Source organism: Harpia harpyja, chromosome 1 (assembly GCF_026419915.1).
Source record: "Harpia harpyja isolate bHarHar1 chromosome 1, bHarHar1 primary haplotype, whole genome shotgun sequence".
Classification (NCBI taxonomy): domain Eukaryota; kingdom Metazoa; phylum Chordata; class Aves; order Accipitriformes; family Accipitridae; genus Harpia; species Harpia harpyja.
The window spans coordinates 32385483-32406089 of record NC_068940.1 but is presented as its reverse complement, the minus strand read 5'-3'; the positions used below and the strand labels follow the sequence as shown (position 1 = coordinate 32406089).

The following is a 20607-nucleotide window of genomic DNA, read 5'->3' as shown; positions in this document are numbered from 1 at the left end:
CCCCCCCCCCCTCAGGTGGTCACGCCGAAGGGAAGGAAGAATCCCTGCAGCCCGCCGCGGCGCCCGGCTGCGTGAGTGAAGGGGCAGAGGGAAAGGAACGGGCGGGCGCAGGGACCGCGCGGCAAGAGCCGGGCGACGGCCAATGGGGCGCGGCGCCGCAGGAAAGGGGCGGGGCGTACCCGCTCTTCCTTCCCTCCCCACTCCCCCCCCCCCCCACGTGGTCGGGCTTTGTGCCCCGCCGCCCCTTTCGGTTTCCCTTTCGCTCCCCATGGCGGCTTGGCTCGGCTTCAGGGCGGAGGAGGACGAGGCGGAGGACGAGGCTTGCTTCTGGAGGTACGACTCCACCTGGGAGGAGGAAGAGGAGGAGGAGGAGGATGGCGGCGATGATGATGATGATGATGAAGGCGAGCCTGAGGGAGCGGAGGCAGCAGCCGGGGAGGAGCCGGAGGAGCAGCCGGTGCCGAGCTGGGCGCAGGGCTGCCGGCAGGCCCAGGTGGGTGCCGGGGGGGATGCGGGGGGGCACAGAGCAGAGCCTCCGAGGTGGGACGGGGGGAGGAAGACCCTTCCCTGCCAGCCCCGAGCTCCTCAGCCGGCTCCGGCCCCGCGCCCAGCGTCCTTCCCTGCAGTTCTCCGGCGTTTGCCGTTCGGATATCGAATGGCTGGGTCGGTGCCCTGGGAGTTAGCGTAGCCCTCGGGTTTATTTCGGACACTTTGGCGTGCGCGGCTGATGTGCACGCGTGGATCTTCCCAGGCCACCCGCTTTGTATGCCGTCAGTGTATTTGGGCCTCGTCTCTCCGGTATCCTAATTTACTATCGGGAACTGGAGCGGCTTAAAATACTTACAAGTAGCCAAAGGATTTTTGTCCTGGCAGCGATCGCTAGCATATAATTTTGTCCTTGTCTTGATGAAGCACATCCCGAAGGAGAAGAGACGACGCTCAGAAATGAGCTTTGGGGGTGGCGAAGGCAGAGGTGTGCTGTGACTTTATGACCCCTTAAGTTCCATTAGACTGCCATGAGATGGGTTTTAATGTGGTTTTTTTTCTCCACCATTCCCTGTGATCTGGATACTTGATCCCATAACTACAAGTTCTGTCTTCCGTATGGCACCTGCCTGTTCACTGCATCCTGGTGGCCACTGGATTTCATGTTATGACGTTGGTGTTCTTCAGCAACTCCTTGCTTTTAAGTTTTTTATTGGTATCCTCATCTTTGTACAGTGGCCTTTTGTATGCTCTTTCATGCCATCTATAGAAAGCTGTCACATAACATCTGCTCACTTTTAAAAATGAGCTGTAAATTTTACTTCTTTTAGACATGTATTTTTTCTAGGGAGCATATTTAGAGCAACTCTGAAAACAAAAAAATACCCGCTGATGTTCTAAAAACTGGAGGTGTGTGTGCGGTTACAATGAGTGAGGTAGTGCTGCAAAATGTGGACATTTGTGTCTGGTGCCTTAAAATGATGTTGATTTGAAATAAAAGGAGCTTGTTAGTCTTATCTGAGGTTCCTATCTTTAACATCACTGGTTTTGAGTTTGACATTGAGCATCAGTAATTTCTTCTACAGCATTGCTTTGGCAAACGCAAAACCGTGTCTCTCTTTTTCAGTATTTCCTGGGTCAGTCAAAACACACTACAGTAATTTAACTCCTCCCATTTTGAGGAAAGGGAAACTAATCCTTCACTTGAGTTTCATTTCAGCAACTCATCCATATTCTTAGAATATAAATAGGCAGATAAAGCTTTCTAACTAATACACTTTTAAAGGAGTTTAATACTAAGCTTTAAGGGTTTTTATAAGCATTAAGATATTAAAATAACCTTCTTTAAAAAAAAAAAAAATTCTGTGCAACATAGTGTTCCAAACACTCATGACTTCTCACAAAAATACACACTCTATACTTTGCAAACAAAATCAAAGTTGAAATACAGCAGATGGATATGCCCATGCATGTCTCTGCATCTCCATGGAGTTTACTCCAGGGAATGTTGTTAGGCCTTAGCTGTGCAGGTAGATCTGTGAAAGATCATGGGTATTTTAGGTGGAATAGCTTAAAGGAAGAGGCAGGGATTTCTTTTAAAATGTTTTGCATTGTTTGAGGGCACGCTGTCAATTTTCTTTTGTACGTGGCTGGAGTTCTGGTTTTGTTCACAAGTTTTAATGCCTCCAGAGCATTCAGATTGTGCTTTTTGTATGTGTTTGTTCTTCAGATTTTTTTTTTTCTTAGAGCAACTTCTGGATTGTGACAACTGTAAAAGCAATGACCATTTTTTCATTCCAGTGAGTGGACTTTTTGAACTTTGCCTTGCAAAGGAGTATGTTGTCCCTGAGACTTGTGGCCCCTGGAATATTGTCCTGCATCCTTAAAGAGGAGTTCCTCCTTCAGTGATGAATGTGTAGTCACCTCTGTCTGACAGTGCCTGAAGAATATTTGAGAGCAATGAGAATGAATACAAAAAGAAACAGTAAATCTTCTGCTATCCATTTATGCCTTTACAACCTGCCAAAGGCATGAATCAGTTTCCAAAACTAGTTGCTACTTCTGCCTATGTGCACTAATTCTCATTCTTCTCCCCTCAGCCTAGATGGTATACTTTATGGCTGAAGCTGCTAATGTTTTTATTCAATACTGAGGTTAGAGTTTTTTTATTATTATTTTCACTATGCATTTTCAAAACCAACTAAAAATTCTACTTTTATCTTTGTGTTTCACTTGTATCTCTGCAAATACTCCATATTCGTGGTTTGAAATTCCTGCAGTTGTGTCTTTTCAGCTCTTTTGCATTTCGGTGCTTTTAGCTTTTAAGAGTGAGTGTTGAAAATCTTGGGGTTTGTGCTCATTTTAAAAAGGTTACCTCTTAGTCTGCTGTAATGCATGGGGTTCATGTTCCGCTGCTTAGAGCCATGTTTTAAGAACAAGCCCTGTAGTTCTGCCTTCTCCTAACTCTTCATCAACAAAAAGGTTTCGATCACTCTTCTAGGATTCTGTTGTTTTTCTCATTCCTGTGTCTTGTTCACAATCTGCAAGTTTCTTCATCCCTTTTGGTCACAGCTGGTTTTCAGTTTTCAGCCAAATATTGTTTGTGTTACCCTCTCCTAGCTTTGTTCTCTGCTTTACTCACGCTCTTTGCAAAGCGATGCACATTGACTGATGTGTTGCAGGTTTGGAGGGAGAAGCCCACTTAGACTGCCTATCAGTGTTGTGAGAAATAAGGGGGTTTGATTTATGCATGCGAGTTTCAGTCTTGCAGCTTAGTTTGTCTTTCTAACCTTGAAAGAAAGGTTTCTGTGGCTTAAATAGAAGTTTATAGAGACTCAGGAACAACATCTGCTTGGAGGGAGGGCTGACTTTTGCTCTCTTTGCTTCCCCATCTTGTTCTCTTTAATGTTGTGCTCCAGAGTGCCTTTCTCCTGGATCTAGTTTATTTCTAGACAAGCCTTACAGCACCTTGCACCATGGCATGGTGGATCTGTCTGTATCTGCACTGACTCTGCAGCAAACCAGTTCTTTTTCAAAATTGGAGCCAGTCTACCGTTAGCCTGTCGCACCTGAGTGTGTTAAAGGATGTTATTTTAGAACCTTAAGTGTAAAGAATATCTGGAAATTGATTCTTCTGGAATTGGAAATAAAATTTTCATTAATTCTACATGTATCAGAATTTCATCCGTGTAGTTCAAAAGTTATAGTCAAAAGCATCGATGAATTTCAAAGTGTTAAATCCCAGTCTGTGCTTATGTCTTCAACAAAAGAATAATACTGATCTATTCTGGCTGAACATATTTCTTAGTCTTGTGTTTGCAGCCACTTACTTTTTTTTCCAAATGTTAGCTGTGTAGCAAAGTTGGTTTTTTTTTTTTTTTTTTTATAGTTGTGTGTATTTCTGCAGTCTGTGTAGATTCTGGGGATGGACACCAGCACTTGGACTTCTAATCCTGTATGGGCCATGTGGCTGTGGGAAGTTCTGCCACCTATTTTGGTCTATGTTGCAATGTATAAAATGGAAATGTGTTGCAATGTAGACAAGCATTACTTTAGGTCGTCACAAGTTACTACATTTAAAAAACAACTTGAGCTTTATTTAATTCCTGTCACCAAAGTATGGGAGAATCATAGTGTGTAAATGTATATTTAAAATATAATTTTGAAAACTTCTGCATTGTTGACCTCCCTCTGTGGATAAAGCTTTGATCTCCCAAATGCTGTGCATGCTTCATAATTTGTAAGTATTAACAATCAGCAGGGCTGCTGAATGGATGACTTAATTACAACAAGATGTTAAAAAATCTGCTCCAGTTCCTGCCTTAATAATTAAGGAACCAGTGATCTGGGTTCACTAGAAAGTGGGTTTGCTTTTATTTTTCTTTGGGCAAATGAGGTTAGGAACTATCAAATGAAGTTAAATAAATTGGGAGAGCATTTGCTGCTTCTTTCTTCTAAGTTTCTTAAAATGCTTATTTTGCAAGAGTCTGCCCATCTTATCTCTGTTTCACAAAGATCCTGCTCTTGCTGCGAGCTGGCGTTGGATGCTCTTAACTGCACTGTGCTTCGCATTGGGTGGGTCCTTTTACTCATGAACAGTTGTCTTAATTTTGGTGGTTCTGCCTTGACAGAACACTTTTAAGCGCTTTCATGGTTTGGGACAAGATGGTTCAGCACTCAGCAAGATTAAACCTGTCTGTGTTGCTTGTGAAGTGTAACAAAATCTCTTACCATTGAAGTAATCCACTATTAATAAAAGTATCTATGTATATAATTCAGTTAAAATGCATTTTAAATTGTTATACTTTCAACTTTTATTTCCATGAAGTTCAGAAGAAGAAATGAAGCTGGTTTTTGTAATTTCTGTCTAAATGCTACATTTGGAATGAATCTAGCACATCTGTGTAGCGAGAAGAACCTGTCACCTAATTGTCAGGTGGACGTTGCACCACAGGTTTTTCTCTATAGCAATTTGAATTTTGAATAAAATCAGTGAATTCAGCTGTAACTAGGTAAATCTGTCACTTAGCAACTAATAGGGATCATGTGAGTCACTGCTGTGGGTATTCTCATTTTGCATTTTTTTTTTTATTTTATTAGTGAAGTTTGGTTTCAAAGTGTTTCAACTGTATGCCTTTTATTTGTAGGAGCAAAGATCAAATTTGTCACCACTGTCTCAGAGGGGTTTTCAGGTAGGCTTGGCATAAAGTTTGGTTACTTGGAAGGATGAGCAATAGTGAAGATGATGATTGGAATGGAAGTCCAATAAAACAAATATCTAATGTGACCATGTGGCTTTATTATTGTCCATTGTGTAGATCAGCATGATGCTAAATCAGCAAGGCTGCTCTCAAGCAGAAAGCAGAGATGAAGAAAACTTTATTTCAATAATGTCTACAGGGAATGAGAATCTTGAATTTAAGGGGTATTTCTGCATCTTAAATTCAACAATTTTAAAGTCTGATCTCTGTCTTGACTAGGGTATATAGTAACTGAGAGAGACAGACAGGCAGGACTTAGTTTGTCTTGTTTTAAAACCTTTGAGTTAAGGAAGAAAACGACATTTTACTATTTGGGATTTCCAGTTAGTTCTGACCATTTCTGTAGGAAGACCCGACTGGGATAAAAGATATGCATAAAACGTGAAGAACTTGATTAATAAGACTAGAAAGAAAAAGAAATGTTTTGGTTAAAGGAGATGGTGTGAACCTCTCTTAGTCCAAAGTTGTCTTAAGGAATGCAGAAAAACAACTGCAGTAACAAACTGGCTGGTTTTGGGGGTGCTGGGGGTGCAGAGTGGAGGGCACAAGAGAGTGCTAGGCAGGGGAACATGTGTGAGATATGATGAATTCAGCCAGTGGATTTTTTTTTTTTTTTGTGGCAGAAGGCAACTTTATTCTGGATCTCTGATCTGTCTCTTTTCTCTAGTTCTCAGGCAGGCGCAACTGGAATGCAGCAAAAGACTTGCAGAGATACAGGCATCGTTACCCGGTATGGATTAAATGATGATGCACATACTTGTATGGCTCTTCCTCATTTGCATACTAAGTTTAGGAATGCTTTCTAGATTTGAGGGCACCCTTTTGTCTTTACATTGACAGGCTCAGAACCTTTAAAGGATTCGTTTGTGAGGGGGAAAGGATGATGTGCATGTGGGCGCATCAGAAACAAGCTGTTACTTCCCAAAACACATTTCAAGGATTTAGCTTGAAATGTTTAGGAAACATGAGGGAAAGCAAGGAGAAGTGTTGAAGTGAATACTGCCTTTTAAGAGATTGCTGCTTGTTGATTTCTTGTTCTCATCTCCAGGGTCTGATAGAATCAGAAAATGAGGAGGAAGAAGAGATGTGGAACTTAAGCTTTTATAAAAATGAGATTCGTTTTTTGCCCCAGGGTGAGTACCTTGTTTGATGACTATTTGATGCAACTGTGCTGCAGCTGCTTGAATTGGTGAAAGACTAGCTTGATCCATGTGGGACAATTATTAAAAGAACCAAACCAAACAAACACATACACTACCAACACAAAAAACCCCCAAACAAACAAAAAAACCACCAAGAATTTCCATTTTAAAATGTCCTTGTTCCTGCTGTATGTTCCTTAATTTTCTGTTTGGTGGTAGAAAACTAAGGGTTTTTTTCTGGCTTACCGGGATGGTTGTCTAGTTAGACAACCTAATGCCTGTATGCGAATACCTGGCTCTGGATAATGAGCCACCTTGGGTGACTGGCTAATTTAATTTTTATTTGGTGTCATTTCTTCTTGCCTGACTTCTTCCTCTTCTTTTCAGGTTTGCATATTGAAACTCTGCTTGAATCTTGGTGGGACAACTATGAAGTTCTGGAAGAAAACCATTCTTACATACAGTGGTAAACTGTCTGCATGAATATACGGCCTCTCTTCTTTAGTTGTGCCTCTTAAGAGAGTCAGCTGTATCTGTATTCTTGAATTCAGCTTCCCAAAAGGCCCATAATTACTCTTGAGTGAAACCTCTGTCCACTTTGGTTTTATTGAGTTATATTCTTCTGGAAACAGTGCAGTGGAAATCCTGAAGACGCGGGTTTCCAGTGCAGCTGTGGCAATAGATCTCAGTCATGCTTGGTCTTGCAGCATACTGCAGAGCAAAGTGTTAGGGCAGTGAGAGAGATCCGGATAAGCAAAGTATGTTGTAATCACTAGTGTAGACAATGCTTTTATGGGAAGGGTTTATTTGTCATACCGTGTCCATGAGGATGTGAGGTCTCCAAGAGATGCCCGTGATACCACAATTTTGGGAATCTTTTAGTTTTCACAAAATGGGTACCCGGGGTCAGATGTCGTTTTTGCTCATCTGGGCTGAAAATTTCTCTCCCTTCAGGCTATTCCCTTTACGTGAACATGGGATGAATTGGCGTGCCAAACCACTCACGTGTCAAGAAATCCAGGTATTGAAAGCTTTTGTCTTCTTTCTTTTTTCTTTTTTTTTTTTGAGGTCTGAACGATGTTAGGATTTTCCCTAAATGCCTTATATTTGAAGACTAGGGTTTTTTTGCATTGCTTCCTTGGGACCCTAGTGTGAATGGAGCTCACTCAAGCACTGTTAAGCATTTATCTGTCTTGTGTCTGCCAGTAGCTACACCGGCAAATGAAATGCTTAGTGATATAATCAAGCCTTGTTTATAGTTCAGGTGCCACTTAAACTGATGCAGGTAATTAGGGAGTTGCACCTTGTACTCATTGGTCTTTCTTGTTTTCAGGCCTTTAGGAAGTCCAAGGAAGTTATGCAAAGGTTTATACGTGCTTATCAGCTCATGCTGAGATTTTATGGAATCGTTCTGGTCAATGAGGAAACCGGAGAACTTAAGAGAGCAGAGAATTGGGCGGAACGATTTCAAAACTTGAACCGGTGAGTCTCTGCTTATACTGCTGGTCATTTATTAAAGTCAGGCACTTCTTTGAGAAGAAAAAAAAGTGAAAGTTGAGAAAATCCTCAGGCCTTGAGGAATGGAGGCTTTTGTTGATAAAAAAGTTAGCTAGCTAAAGTATTTTTAACTTGGCTCAGCCTCTGACTGTAGGTCATCACACTCTGTGACTTTAACAAGTGACAAGTATAATAAGTAAACCAGCTGAGACTGGTTTTCTTTTGTATGCAGTGCAGCTGTTAACGGTAGGCATTCTTCATGTTGGTCTCCTGAATTACGAAATACAGACTTGGTGATGTTAATATTTGCTGTAGCAGAGCTTGTGTTTAAAACTGTATTTTAAGCAGGAATCACTGAAACATTTTCACAGGTAGCCAAATTGCCTTTGTAGTATTCTGTTAACGTACAAAATAGGAGTGTTTCCATATGCTTCCCTGATTGTTTATAAAGCTGCCTTAACATGTGCAGAATGCTTTGAATCCTTGGTTGAAAAGTGCTCTGAAACTGATGGTAATGTTTTTATATTATTGCAGGTCTTATCATAGAGATAGTGATGACCCTTAATATTCTAGTACCCCTAATGATATTAACAAGGGCTCCAAAAGGCCTGTGCATACTCACAAAAGAAAAACCAACTTGAAGACTGTCAAGTATTAAAAAATAAATAAATAAATCTGTGTCTAGCTTAAGTCCTTAAGTCATGAATTTCTAGTGGCATCCTTACATGCCTGTATTCTTATACTTTTCTATGGGCTTACCCTGCAGGGTCGCCGTCAGGGACAGGGTATAGGGCTGCATGGACTTGTGTGTCTGACCCAATATGATGGCTGTTATCTACTGGTGGGTGATGCAGCAAGCCAGAATCTTTCTGAGCAGTTGAGATGATTAATCCTAGCAGTCCAAGAAGGGCTAGGAAGGTACTGCTGAAGGCAAATAGCAGCAATAGGTGCTTTAAAAGTAAGCCCACCTATACTCCCATCTGCATTGTCAAATAGTCTTTTAATAGATCACAGTCAACAATGCACAAAACATTTTGTAGATATCCCAGAGGTTCGTAGTGACTAGTAAGAATTCCACTTAGCAACTTTGCTTATCTGTTTCGTTCAGGTTCAGCCACAACAATTTGCGGATTACTCGCATCCTGAAGTGCCTGGGGGAGATGGGATATGAACACTATCAAGTGCACTTGGTAAAGTTTTTCCTAACAGAAACTCTTGTTAAGGAGACATTACCAAATGTCAAGAGAAGTGCCTTGGATTACTTCCTGTTCACCATCAGAAGCAAATGGAAGAGAAGAGAACTAGTCCACTATGCTTGGCGACACTTCAAGCCTCGAGGCAGCTTTGTGTGGGGGCCGCATGACAAACTCTTGAAGTACAGACCCCGCTCTGCCAAGTCACAGCTGCACCAAAAGGCTGAAGATAAACAGGAAACCCCTGGTGAAAAATCTGATGATTCTGTGGAAAAGGATGAGAACCAGTCTCTAGAGGAAGAACAGAAAGCTGGAGATGCTGCAGACTCGCAGCCTAAAGTGAATGATGAAGATGTAAAAGAGAAGATAAGTGAATGTGTTTTGAAAGGAGGAGATGGTGAAGAGGAGAAAGAGGCTTCATTTACCCAGCAGGAGCAGAAGGATTTAAACAGTGAGGCTGAAGAAGTGCAGGGTACAGCAGAGAATGACTGCACAAAGGAGAGCAAGAAGAGAAAACTGGATGCAAATATGGCGGATGCTAAAAAGAGTGGACCATTGAAAAGCCCTACTGATATTGAAAACATTTCCCGTAATCTGGGAGAATGTGCAATTGATGCAGAAATCCCCTCCTCAGTTCCGCTCTTGCAAGCAGAAGAGGACCAGGAAACACTGAAAGAAGACAATGCAGGCACCAAAGGCTCAACAGTGCTGGAGACCGCAGATGCAGCTGTAAAACGGAGGAAAGTTGATAAACGAACATCGAGAACCAGAACGTTCAACTTGGCCATAAACCTGAACATAAACATGAACATCAGGCCCTTTGTCTCTAGTGCCAAGTTAAATCCATCTGTTGCAAATGCCGAGGCTGAAAAAGAGAACGTCAGTGAGAACAATGCAACTGTGGAAGTGACAACTGAGAAGGGTGGTGGTGGTGCAAATGGTGGGGCTGTGAGACCGCCGGTGGGTTCCAGGTTCCCCAAGACTGGCTGGACTTCTCCAATAAGTGATGGCTTGGAGTCGAGTAAAGATCAAGTCACAGCAAGGAGTTATCAGTACCACTGCAACAGCACGCTCCTGGCAGGCAAAAGTGAGGTGGATGGGGTAGAACAGCATAAAAAGGCAGAAAACGCAAGTGAAAAGGGGCAAGCAGAAGTCACAGGCAAGAAACAAGTTCTAGAGAGTCTTGAGCAGAGCATGGCATCCATTTGTCCTGAAGAAGACAGCTCTGAGGTTGTAACACACAAACCTGAAAGCTCTGAGCATGCAGCAGAACCTGATAAAGAGCAGGTAGCAGCCGAATGAGACCAGCACGGCAAGCACTCGAGCAAGTGGAGATGACGCTGCCCTGACTGCTAGGAGCCAGCTTTGGTGATTTTGGTAGCAGAAGTATACGGAAGAAGAAACTTCCTTTGGGCTGATCCAGGCTAGCCCCTGTCTGACTTTCATTCTTCCACACTTTTTTAATCATCTGTAGTAACTTCACTGAGACCCAGCCCTTGGTTACCCTAAAGAGGAAAACTAACTTAGTTATCTTCACAGACAGGCTGTGTCCTGTTCCTGTTTTTTATCTGATGTTCAGGACTGTCTTGGAGCAACAGGGATTTTTGCACTTTGCTTTGATTATGGTATGTCCCTTCTTAAAGAGAAGAGGAAAACTGATCTGTTTTCTTGTTTGAACTAGTCAAGTATTTATTAAATACATGATTTTTAATGTAAGACAGCATGACCTAATTTGCCAGGCCTTTCTATTACCATGTAACTTCTATTTGCTATTTTGAAAGGCTGTACCTTCCCAGCAGATTTATTCCTGGCAAAGGTGCTGTTTGCCTGAAAGCTACTGTTCTCCAGGGTGCAAGGTACTGAGTAATTTGTTCCCTTTATTCCCCATAGAAGTTGCTTTGTAGTGCTTGTTGGAGTTGTTAAGGATGTGAATCGTGTATTGGTTTCTAAGAGATATACCTTCAGACTTTGCATAAAGCTGTCTAGAGCTCTTCTTCCCCAGGTTTTTCCACCACTTCCAGACCCTTGATAGTCTTCCACAGATATTTAGGTCCGCTACTGGTTCAAATGCCTTCCTTCCTCAACTGCCAAAATAGAACAAATATTTGTCGTTGCATTTTTTCAGACTTTGCTGTTAATTTGCAGTGGCCTCTGGGGCTATGTTTTCTGCAGGCCCATTGCCTGAAGTTAGATGTGTCAGATTTAAGCGACTTCCCAGTTAGGGCAGGATTGTTTTACCATTAATGATCAGCATGTCAGACAGTGAGGGCACATTCGAGTGCAGCATGGCTGGAAACCACTGGGCTTTGTGGGGCAGTTAATTGAAACTTTAATTGGAGGAGGTACGCTTGTCTGGTTCGTTTATTTACAGCCCTCAAGAATTTACTTTCAGACCTTGCCAGCTATTTGTCTGCCTTAATGTTCCTGACCTCCCTGTTAGCTATTCTGCCTGACTTACACAGTATTCAACCGCGTCTGAAGGAGCTTTAAACAATTTAGCACTTTCGCTCCTAGAGATTTACAACAGAGGACCTGTTTCATGAAGCAGAGGAAACCGTTTCCAATAGCCAGAAGGTCTGAACTTGCTGTTTGCTCAGATTGTTTGTTTTAGTTTGGGGGTTTTTAGGTGCTCTTTGTTTTGTGTAGGAGATGGCTAGAGGCTTGCCTGCCTTGCCAGAGAGCAGATGCAGTAGCCTGTGCAACGTTAATGTTTTTCCTCTCTCTGCTACAGCTTTTAAGAAGCTTCATCTTTCAAGGAATTTGATCAGTGACTTGCCTTCCTGGACTGTAGGTCCTGATCCAGCATGCCACATACATGTGTGTGGGAATAAAAGTCTGCAAGCTTAACATCTAATGTTCATGGTCACACACGTGCTGGAAAAAGGCTTTAATGTTTTTAAAATACTTTTTTTTTTTTCTCCTTATGAACAAGTGGAGTTAAATAGCCAATAAGAATACACTTAACTACAGATATAAATACTTGAAGATGTTGAGTGAAAATTCTTTCATAGAAGATTCATAAGAAATTGTTAATTGTGGCTTTTGTACAGATTTATAGTAATTTTTTTATTTAAGAAGTTTTTGTTGTGAATATGTGCTCAGTTGGGGCATAGATCATAAATCTTGTTATGGTGATCTGTGATTTTTGTGTTTAGTGGGATTTCACTGTGAGCTCTAGTCTGGAGTGCTCAAACCAAACCATTCCCTATCATGATCAGGTTTAGAGTTTTGGCTGTAGGTGTTTGCAGTGAGTTCACACGATGTTTTCCAGCACTCAGAGGTGTATCACAGAGTCTGTTATATTAATGTCACCTATTAAAGCATGACTTTAATGCATACCAGTTTCCACTTATGGGTTTTTTTTTCATCTTTGAGGGCAGGACATGACCATAAATCTGCCCCCCCCCCCCCCCCCCCCCCCGTAGCCATCTGCTGTTGCTTGGGCACCTCCAACGAGCGGGTGCACAGGGCTGTCCAGCGTTCTAAGCAGAGGAACCTTGAGATAAACCTGCTGCTTTTTCCATGTGGAGATGACAATCAAGTCTTCCTCCACCGCTGTAAAATGTGGCCAGTGAATGTTTGTGGGGAAGAGACACCCCACACACACGCTGTTTAATGATGTACTTTGAAATGTTTCAGTATGTCCTGTCTCGGCTCTGTGCTGCCATCCTCCCAAGCGTGTGTTGTGATGCTTTGTAGGGCAAACAAGGACTTTGCTTTTGAGTAGCAGGCAGGAGGGCAGCTGCCTGGCCTGCATATGGGGGCTTTAGTCTTGTGGGCCTTTTCCTTCAGGACGCAGGGTTGTCTTTGTGGTAATGACTTCTGTAAGTCGCTGCGTCCCTTCAGCTGTGCTCCCTCTGCCTGGGGATGTGGAGGGAGAGGAGGAGCGGTCCTCCTCTTGTTCTGCGGGGTGGGCTTCAAGCTGAATACTCACAGGGCTCTTCCCTTGCTGGTCGTAAGCAAGCTCAGCTTGCAGCAGCCCTCCAAGCCCTGGCTTGCTATGAGCCATGTGTGGCTGAGGAATTTGGATCTGCTTTGCCTTGTCTCTTGCCATTGGTTGGCCTCAGTGTGAAGGAGAGAGGTATAAGCTCTGTGCAAAGCAGTTCCTGCGACTGCGCTGCTCTCCTTCTGCGGGGTTTGTGGTGTCTAATAAAGCATTCAGTTTACTTTGAAGCCATCCGAAGGCATACAGACACATGCTCCCTTTCTGTCCCCAGCTGCCTGTTCCACAAAATCTTGCAGGAACTTAGTAAATCTTTGAGTCCTTTATCCCTCTGTTCAAGGTTGGTGCAATACTGGCTGCTGGGGAGCTGGACAGGCATGCACTGTGTGCTCATATAAACCTCCTGGTGTAAGGATGCCAAACTGAAAGCTGGTATTTCATTTTTTAAGCTTTGCTTTTCCACTTCTCTCCTCTTGCTAACCCAATGAGCTGTGTTATTTCATTCCTGATGAATCTTGCCACTGTTCCTCTCTGCTTCCAAGCCCTGCTTTCGATGAAGTTGTCTTTAATCGATAAAGGGAAGCATGAAGCTATTTGCAGATGATGTTTCTTCATGAATATATTGCCATTTGGGATGACCTAGCTGGGAACTGTCATCCTGTTCATTCCTCATTCCTTGCAAATATTTCAAAGGCAATTCTTCCTTTTTTTTTTTTTTTTTGTCTCTCTGGGAATGTTTTTCCTTTTTTCTTCCTCCTTGTATCTGTCTGCAATCATCTGTTCTCTGGTCAAGATTCATCTCTTTCTCAAGAAATCAGTTGGCATTCTTTAGATCTCCCTGAAAAAAAAAAACCACCCAGATGTGAATACACTTCCAGAGTTGTTAAACCATCTCACAAAGCAGTAAGTGCATTTCTCTGTAGTGCATCTTGTACTCGTTACAGGTATATTAATTTCTCTAGTGAAGTTAAGTAGCCTCAGGCACTGAATAACTCTCGCTCTGTGTTGCTTTTTATCTGTCGAGCACTGAGGTGGTGATGGGCTTTGAGAAATGGCCTGGATGAGACCTAAGGAACATCTTTGTATCTCTGGCTGGAGCAGCCGAATTTTGCTCTTGCGGTGTGTCTGCAAGTCTGGCCCTTCCTTAGGCTCCCTCCCTGTTTGCTCAAGGCTGGGGCTACCCGGCGGGGCATGAATGAGAGCTTCTCTTCCCGACTGACTGCTGGTCCCCCTCCTTCTCCCACCTCCTTCCCAAACCTCCTCTCTCCTCCCAGCTCAGCCCCTCGTTGCCTGTGCTCCTGAGCTCTGCCCCTCCAGCTGGAGCCGCAGGTTTATCTGGAGGCGAGGAGTCTCTGGTTTGTAAGCTGAGACCCAGGAGGAGGAGGAGGGATCTGCTGGACCCCGGAGGAGAAAGGGTTTAGCTGCCCAGGAGGAACGAAGAGAGGCAGAGCCTGGGCACCATGGCTGGATTCTCCGCTCTTGGACTTCTCTTCCTATGTCAGCTATTAGCCACAACACCAGCTCAGGTAAGAAGCCTCATTTATGTCTTGTGCTCAAGAAGAAAGTCCGTAAGGGAAAAAGATAGTGATCTGCGTGTGTTCTACCTGCAGGATGAAATGTGGCAATAGGCAAGTTGTTAGAGTCTAAAGTTTATTAAAAACGTGTGTGTTGCTTGTGCTGTTACACAGAGAGTGCCTAACAAGCGCATCTGGTTTTGTACCTGTGTAGGTAGGCTTTTAGATCGTATCCTCCTGTGTAGAAACTGCTGCTTTATCCTTTCCGTAAAAGTATGGTCTTCCCATTCAGGACTGCAGTTACAAGAGAGAAAGCCTTGGGAAAGGGGAGACCTGTTGATCTGTTGATGTGAGAGAAACGGTTTTCTTTTACAATCAAGTAATGGTTGCCAGTGAGACTGATCTCCTGATGCGGGTCTTCATCTGAATCAGAATTTCTTATTCCTTCCCTCAATCAATTTTCAAATTTTACACTTGTAGCATATTTAACCCATGTTTACTTCAGATGTGAAGCTATATTAAACTTGCCTGTACGGTGTTAATATTATTGCCTGGGGAAGTAACTCCTCAGTGAGGTTTTTCATTGTGTTAGCGAGGAATTTTTGCAGTCTGGCTTGGGAATTCAGAGCTGCCCTCATCTGCTGTGAGCAGAGCTGCTTCTACAATGAAACCTTTGTTCACTGAAGCTACAGCAAGTTGCTCTCTGGAGCCCTCTCCATACAGAAGTCATTTATTGGACCTTTCTTTCCTTCCCCCCACCTCAGACCTCCTCCAAAATCGCAGATTTTCAAATGGTATCCTGCTCAGAGAGGAGACTTTCCCTTTCTCCTTCTGTCTGCAGTGGTGTCTGCCTGGCTCTTCTATCACCCCATCAGGCCGGGACTATAAATTGATTTTTAATGCCAAGCACTTGGCACCTATTTTCCATGGGCTTTGCATTTCCTCCTCTGCCCCAAATGAAACGTGCCTGTAGGCAGCGAGAACTGTTTCCTATACAACCAAAACCCATTTGCTGCCCAGTGACCAGCTCCGATTCCCAGCATAAGCCACCAGTTAAACAAGTTGGGAGCCCCAAGGATGTGCTCAGTCAAAAGCATTTTCCAAAGAGCCTTGCACCGCTCCTGAGCTCCTCTGAGTCCACCCAGGATGCTGGGGGGCCCTGGGGGATGGAGGGTTAGTGCAGATTTAGGGATAAGCTGTAGGACTCGGCCATTGCTTTCTGATTTAGCCTGTATGTTTCTTCTGATGCAAAAATAAACTCTTCTCTCTCTCTTTCCCCTAATCGTTTCAGAGAGTAGGACCACAAGGCCCCCCTGGACCACGAGGACCCCCTGGACCATCTGGCAAGGACGGCATCGATGTGAGTGCCTTACGGCAGAGGGCAGGCTCGGCCGAGGGAGGGCGAGGGGTGGAGCAGAGGCAGAGCCAACTGAGCAGAGAAGCTGCTCTTGTTCTCCAGAGACCCAGCCTTTGGGCCATCCTTCAGAGGCGGATGGACCTGGAGAACCAGTCTACTCACAAGAGACCTCCTTCTGCAAGAGTCAGAACAGCGAGTGGAGGTGCTGAGTGGCCTCAGGTTCTTTGCAGGATCAATCCCCTCTCTCAAGAGAGAGTTCAGGACAAAACTAGTGTATGCACAGGGATTCGTGACCCTGTTTGCAAAGTAGGGTATTTCTCTTTTGGTGTCTAGGGAGGAAGGGGAATGTAATAGGTAAGGTTGAGTGCATGGGTACGACATGTGCCAGAGTCACCGCACGTTCTGTAGTTCAGAGAGAGGTTTGTGTGACACTTCAGAGCATGCATGTTTCTAGAGAGGCTCCAAGAAACTCAAATATGCAGCACTGGACACTGCTCTTACTTATATTGGTTTTATTTCAACATTGGCAGTATGGCTATCCCTAACTTACTTTGGCATGCGAGAGGTCAGAATCTGGCTCGTGCGTTGCCGGACATGAATTGCCTGTTGTGGCACAAGAGGCAAATGAAATGGGCACCCTTTATTTCAGCAGGCAGTTCCTTACACGTACACCTCCTGCAGAGGTAGAAGACTGTGTACCACAGGACTTACTGGAGGAGAAAAAAAACTTGTCCTATTACTTTTAATTGGTGTTTCCATAGAAATGAAAAATTTTGCTTCTGTGCATTTGTTGGATAAGGACTGAATTGTGTCCTGTGGCTGGCAATGGATAAAAAGAGCATCAGATGGACCTTCAACACGACCACATCAAATGCAAAAGGCTGGATTCCTGCTTCAATACTCAGTTTGAGTAGCGCTTGTCTCTAAGCTGCTTATGGAATAGGGCAGGGCCTTTTAAATTTTTTCTGCAGGAAGTTTATTGGAACTGGGCCTTTAAGCAACCTTGAAAAAAATTATTCATTCCATGCAGGTCACTTTCTTTTGGATAAGAAGGTAAAAAAGATATATGAGTTCCCTGGTATATGGTGAACAAGGAGCTTTTTTGTCTTCAGTGGTGAGCTTTCATAGTGGCTCTGTGAGTAAGGCTGGTCTGAAGAGAGAACCTCATTGATTTGCAGCTAGTTCCTCTAAAGTGTCCTTTCGACTAATGGAGGCTGTTTATTGAAAATCTCGCTCTGGCTTTTTAGCGTGAAAAGTTCAGAGCTGGTACCTCGACGGTTTCTCTCCGCTGTTTTTCATGATGTGATAAAAGGCTTGAGGGGACACCCTGGAAGAGGAGAAAGGACACGTGTTCACGTTCGCAGCAGTGAGCCTGTGGAGTCACTGCAGCAGGACATCAGTGTCGCCAGCGGGCTTCAGGAAGGGGTGGCTGTGTTTTCTGTACAGAGTGAAAAAGAAGAATTTGGGAGGGACGAAGCCCTTCAGGCTTCAAGTCATAACCAACTTCTGCATACAGGCAATCGGAAAGAAACAAATCCCTGTAATTGTGTCGTTCAGGTCCTGCTTTCTACAGGATATTTCACCCCTTAATTCTGGAACAGTACCAGCATCACTTCTGATTGCTCTTGGAAACAGGAGCCCGGGGAGATGTTGGTCATGTGAACCTGCGCCCTTTAATCCACTGCTAAAAACTTCAGAAGGCTCCCTGTGTGACAGGACCAAATAGCAACATCTAATTAATATGAAGAACTTAGTCCTAATAAATCAAACAGCTGAGTAAAGTATTTAAGGTGCCGAGTCTTGCAGTCCCAGCTTGAGGCTGGAGTTTTGGCTATGCAGAAATAGTCTCTCATTTGAACAGACCTGATCTACATCCCTCCTATGGATATAGGTTGTCGGGTGCCCTGTTCATATGAGGTGGTCCAGCTGTTCAAGGGACAGGCTCCAGGATGGTTTCTGCTATTCAACAGGACATTTAGTCCTTTAAGGAATTGCATAGGAGAAGAGATTCAGAGCTGTGGCTAGTATTGAGCACAGTCATACAGCTTCCCGGTTTAAGGGCTACTGTTTTTCTGGCAGTACCTTCTAAAAAATTATGGCATATAAAATCCAACACTGCTCTACATTTTCATAGTGCTGCACAGAGAGGATGGTGTGGAGCCTGAGTGGTAGTGTCAATTCTACCACTGCAAAGAATGAAACCATTATTCTATTTTTTTTTTTTCTTTAGTGATGAGACTTATTTTTAAAGCACAATCAGAACTTTTCTGGACCGTACCTATGCAAGTTCCCTGAACTCCGTAAGCCACTCCAGCTGGGTCGTCTTCGCAGATGGCATTGAATGAACGCTGTGTGGGAAGAGTCGCTGAACGCTCTTTGAGCTGGATGAGTGCTGCCGAGGTGTTCAGCAGTCCCTTACTGTTGGCTGTGAGCAGTGAGCAATGCATAACATACAGCTCAATTATTCAGGATATCTCCGAACAAACCTTGGATGAACCCCATAAGCACAATTTCTAGAAGCTCCTGCTTTCGTTTCTGCCTTTCGGTGGGAGCTGCAACATTAAGTCCCTCTGAAATATTTTATAATTATAGCCTTTTACATGCTTCATGTTTTATACTCAGTAACAAGCAAAATCTCTCCATCCCAAGAATAGAAACAGCATGTTATGATCAAAAGAATTAGTGACAAGTTCCTGTGAATTATTTCTGGGGATGTAATTCCCCAAATTGCTAATAAGCAATTGTCACTTCTCAAAAATCAAGGGTTTTTTTCCCCCCACTTTCCATCTCCTGGCTTGACTTGCTAAGAAAGAGTAAACTTCCTTCCCTCTCGCGTAGCACCAGGAGAGCATTTCCTTTTGCTGACAGCTTTTGCCTCTAATTCCCAGTGATCTGGCATTAGGGGTATGAACACTGATTAGGCTTTTGATTCAGCTGACTGAAGTTCTGGTGCTCCTGCAGAGTCCCGCAGGGGTCCACGATGGCAGGATCAAGGTTTCAGATGGTCCCAAACAGCCTTTGCTGATGCCATGACCTTGCTGTATGGATTACCATCACACAGGCAAGAAAAAATGCAAGGGGCTGGCAATCTCCAGCAATGGAGGAGGGAGTAAACCACCTCTACTGCCATTTCTAGCTGCCTTTTCAAACCATTCATTGCAAAAGAACTGCTCCTTTCATTTCCTTGGCAGGGGACCTTCCCCACCTATGATAATGATAACTATTTATGGAAAATCTGTGGGCAAAGGACAGCTTCAGCAAGACGGAGCATAAAGATCCCTCTGTTCAATGACCCTCTGGTCTGTGCATTGGTCGGTCACCAGTGCAGTACATAAATCCTTGCCTGAGCGAATCAAGGCAGCCAGTCTGGAGAGATTTGCCCACAGACTTCACAGTTGCCGACACAGTAAATATAGAAATGTGCTATAAATTCCACAACTTTGCTTACTGCCTTCTAACGCCTAATTATCAGGCCCACGGTGGGGATGGTGTTATTTCTAGCCTTGCTCTGTTAATAACCACCCTTTTTCCATATGGATGTTTTTTCTTCCAGGGTATCAACATGCCCCTTCCCCTCTGCTCGCCCACAATACCCGAGCCTCTCACAATATTTAGTGCACTTATCCTAAAGCCAGGAGGGGAGGGTACCATGCAGACATCTGAAACTGGGACACAAAGTGATTTTCTATGGGATGAGATGGGAAACCAAGCTCCAGTCAAGCTCCTGCTAGTCACAGATGATTGCTTCTTTTGGGGGCTAACAATAAAACACAAATATCTTGTTGTCTGGGGTCCATGCAAGCTCCTGAATGATGTTACAGCTGGCTGAGCTAGAAGGAGTGATTCAAAGACTTCTTAAATATTGTCTTCCAAACACCTTTAATGCTGTTCTTAAAAGTTGCTTTCCATTAGGACAGGAAAAAATGAGCACTTTTGAATTATTTTATAAAAATTGGGTTAAATCCAGATTGTGCAATTGAGTTGGGTGGAAATCAGCTGGGGGCTTTGTTCATTTGCTTTTCCTGTCAAAGTTTAGTCATACGGAGAAAATCATTGTAGGCAGTTTGTTCATTCTTCACTTTCTGATGGTCCCCAACTCCTGGTAGTACCACAGTTTCATACTGTGTCCTGGATACCTGGAAGCTTATCATTGTATCCCTCTGTTTCATCAGGAAGATGTTTGAAAGCCTCGATGGCCATCCGACTTCCTCTCTGCCCCACTTGCAGACAAGCCTGAGTGCAAATAATTTCTAAGTATATCTGGAAAAAGTTGGAGGTGCTGGGCACCACTGAGAAGCACTGGTTCTCTCTGGGAGGCTGAGGATGTGCGTTTTACCAAATCTGCTATTGTGGAGGTGGAAAAGGCCACCCAAGTTCATCCTGCTTTAGGGGGTAGCAGGATCTAGAGCATCAGCTTCATAAGACTGAGCGTGGTAAATCTTGGAGTGGGCATGAAGGGAGACTTGAGTGCTATGACAGTTGGGAACACCGTTGTTGCAAAAAGTCAACAGAAGGAGGTTCAGCACTAACACTGATGTCTTTTCTCTTTCGTTTAGGGAGAGCCGGGCCCTCCTGGTTTGCCAGGCCCACCAGTGAGTATTTTCTGGTTGACGTTGACTTGCTCATCCTTTTGAGAAGGACACATTGCAAGAGCTAAGACTTACTGGCTCACTTTCCTCTTGATCTGCAGCATTGGTCTGAGTCTGCTTCAGCTC

General features: G+C 43.8%; 2 protein-coding genes across 7 annotated transcripts in view; both read left to right on the top strand.

Annotated features, from left to right (window-relative positions):
* Window positions 1-221: 221 nt before the first annotated feature.
* OGFR (opioid growth factor receptor) lies at window positions 222-12414 on the top strand. Of its 5 annotated transcripts, XM_052785824.1 has the most exons (10): window positions 587-973; window positions 2233-2285; window positions 2586-2639; window positions 5133-5177; window positions 5914-5976; window positions 6295-6379; window positions 6776-6854; window positions 7343-7409; window positions 7722-7870; window positions 8994-12414. In XM_052785824.1, the coding sequence occupies exons 1-10, from the start codon at window positions 907-909 to the stop codon at window positions 10378-10380; spliced, it is 2049 nt and encodes a 682-aa protein (XP_052641784.1). In that variant the 5' UTR covers window positions 587-906; the 3' UTR covers window positions 10381-12414. The 5 variants fall into 5 exon arrangements, with proteins under 5 accessions (XP_052641767.1, XP_052641773.1, XP_052641778.1 ...); XM_052785807.1 differs by lacking the exons at window positions 587-973; window positions 2233-2285 and adding an exon at window positions 222-493; XM_052785831.1 differs by lacking the exon at window positions 2586-2639 and having other exon boundaries at window positions 589-973.
* Window positions 10613-20607, top strand: part of COL9A3 (collagen type IX alpha 3 chain) — a 43360-nt gene continuing 33365 nt past the window's right edge. Inside the window, exons 1-4 of one of the 2 annotated variants that reach the window (XM_052785837.1) lie at window positions 10613-10703; window positions 14046-14547; window positions 15827-15895; window positions 20449-20484. In XM_052785837.1, coding sequence (XP_052641797.1) covers window positions 14482-14547; window positions 15827-15895; window positions 20449-20484 — 171 coding nt within the window. In that variant the 5' untranslated portion in view covers window positions 10613-10703; window positions 14046-14481. Of the gene's footprint in view, window positions 10704-12694; window positions 13925-14045; window positions 14548-15826; window positions 15896-20448; window positions 20485-20607 lie in introns of those variants that run through there. The other variant, XM_052785838.1, reaches the window with a different exon arrangement.

Coding starts and splice junctions, on each gene's coding strand:
- OGFR (XM_052785807.1), top strand. CDS start 269: ATGGCGGCTTGGCTCGGCTTCAGGGCGGAGGAGGACGAGGCGGAGGAC. Junction 2,640..5,132: donor TGTTTTTATTCAATACTGAG/GTTAGAGTTTTT, acceptor TTTTATTTGTAG/GAGCAAAGATCAAATTTGTC. Junction 5,178..5,913: donor TGTCTCAGAGGGGTTTTCAG/GTAGGCTTGGCA, acceptor TCTTTTCTCTAG/TTCTCAGGCAGGCGCAACTG.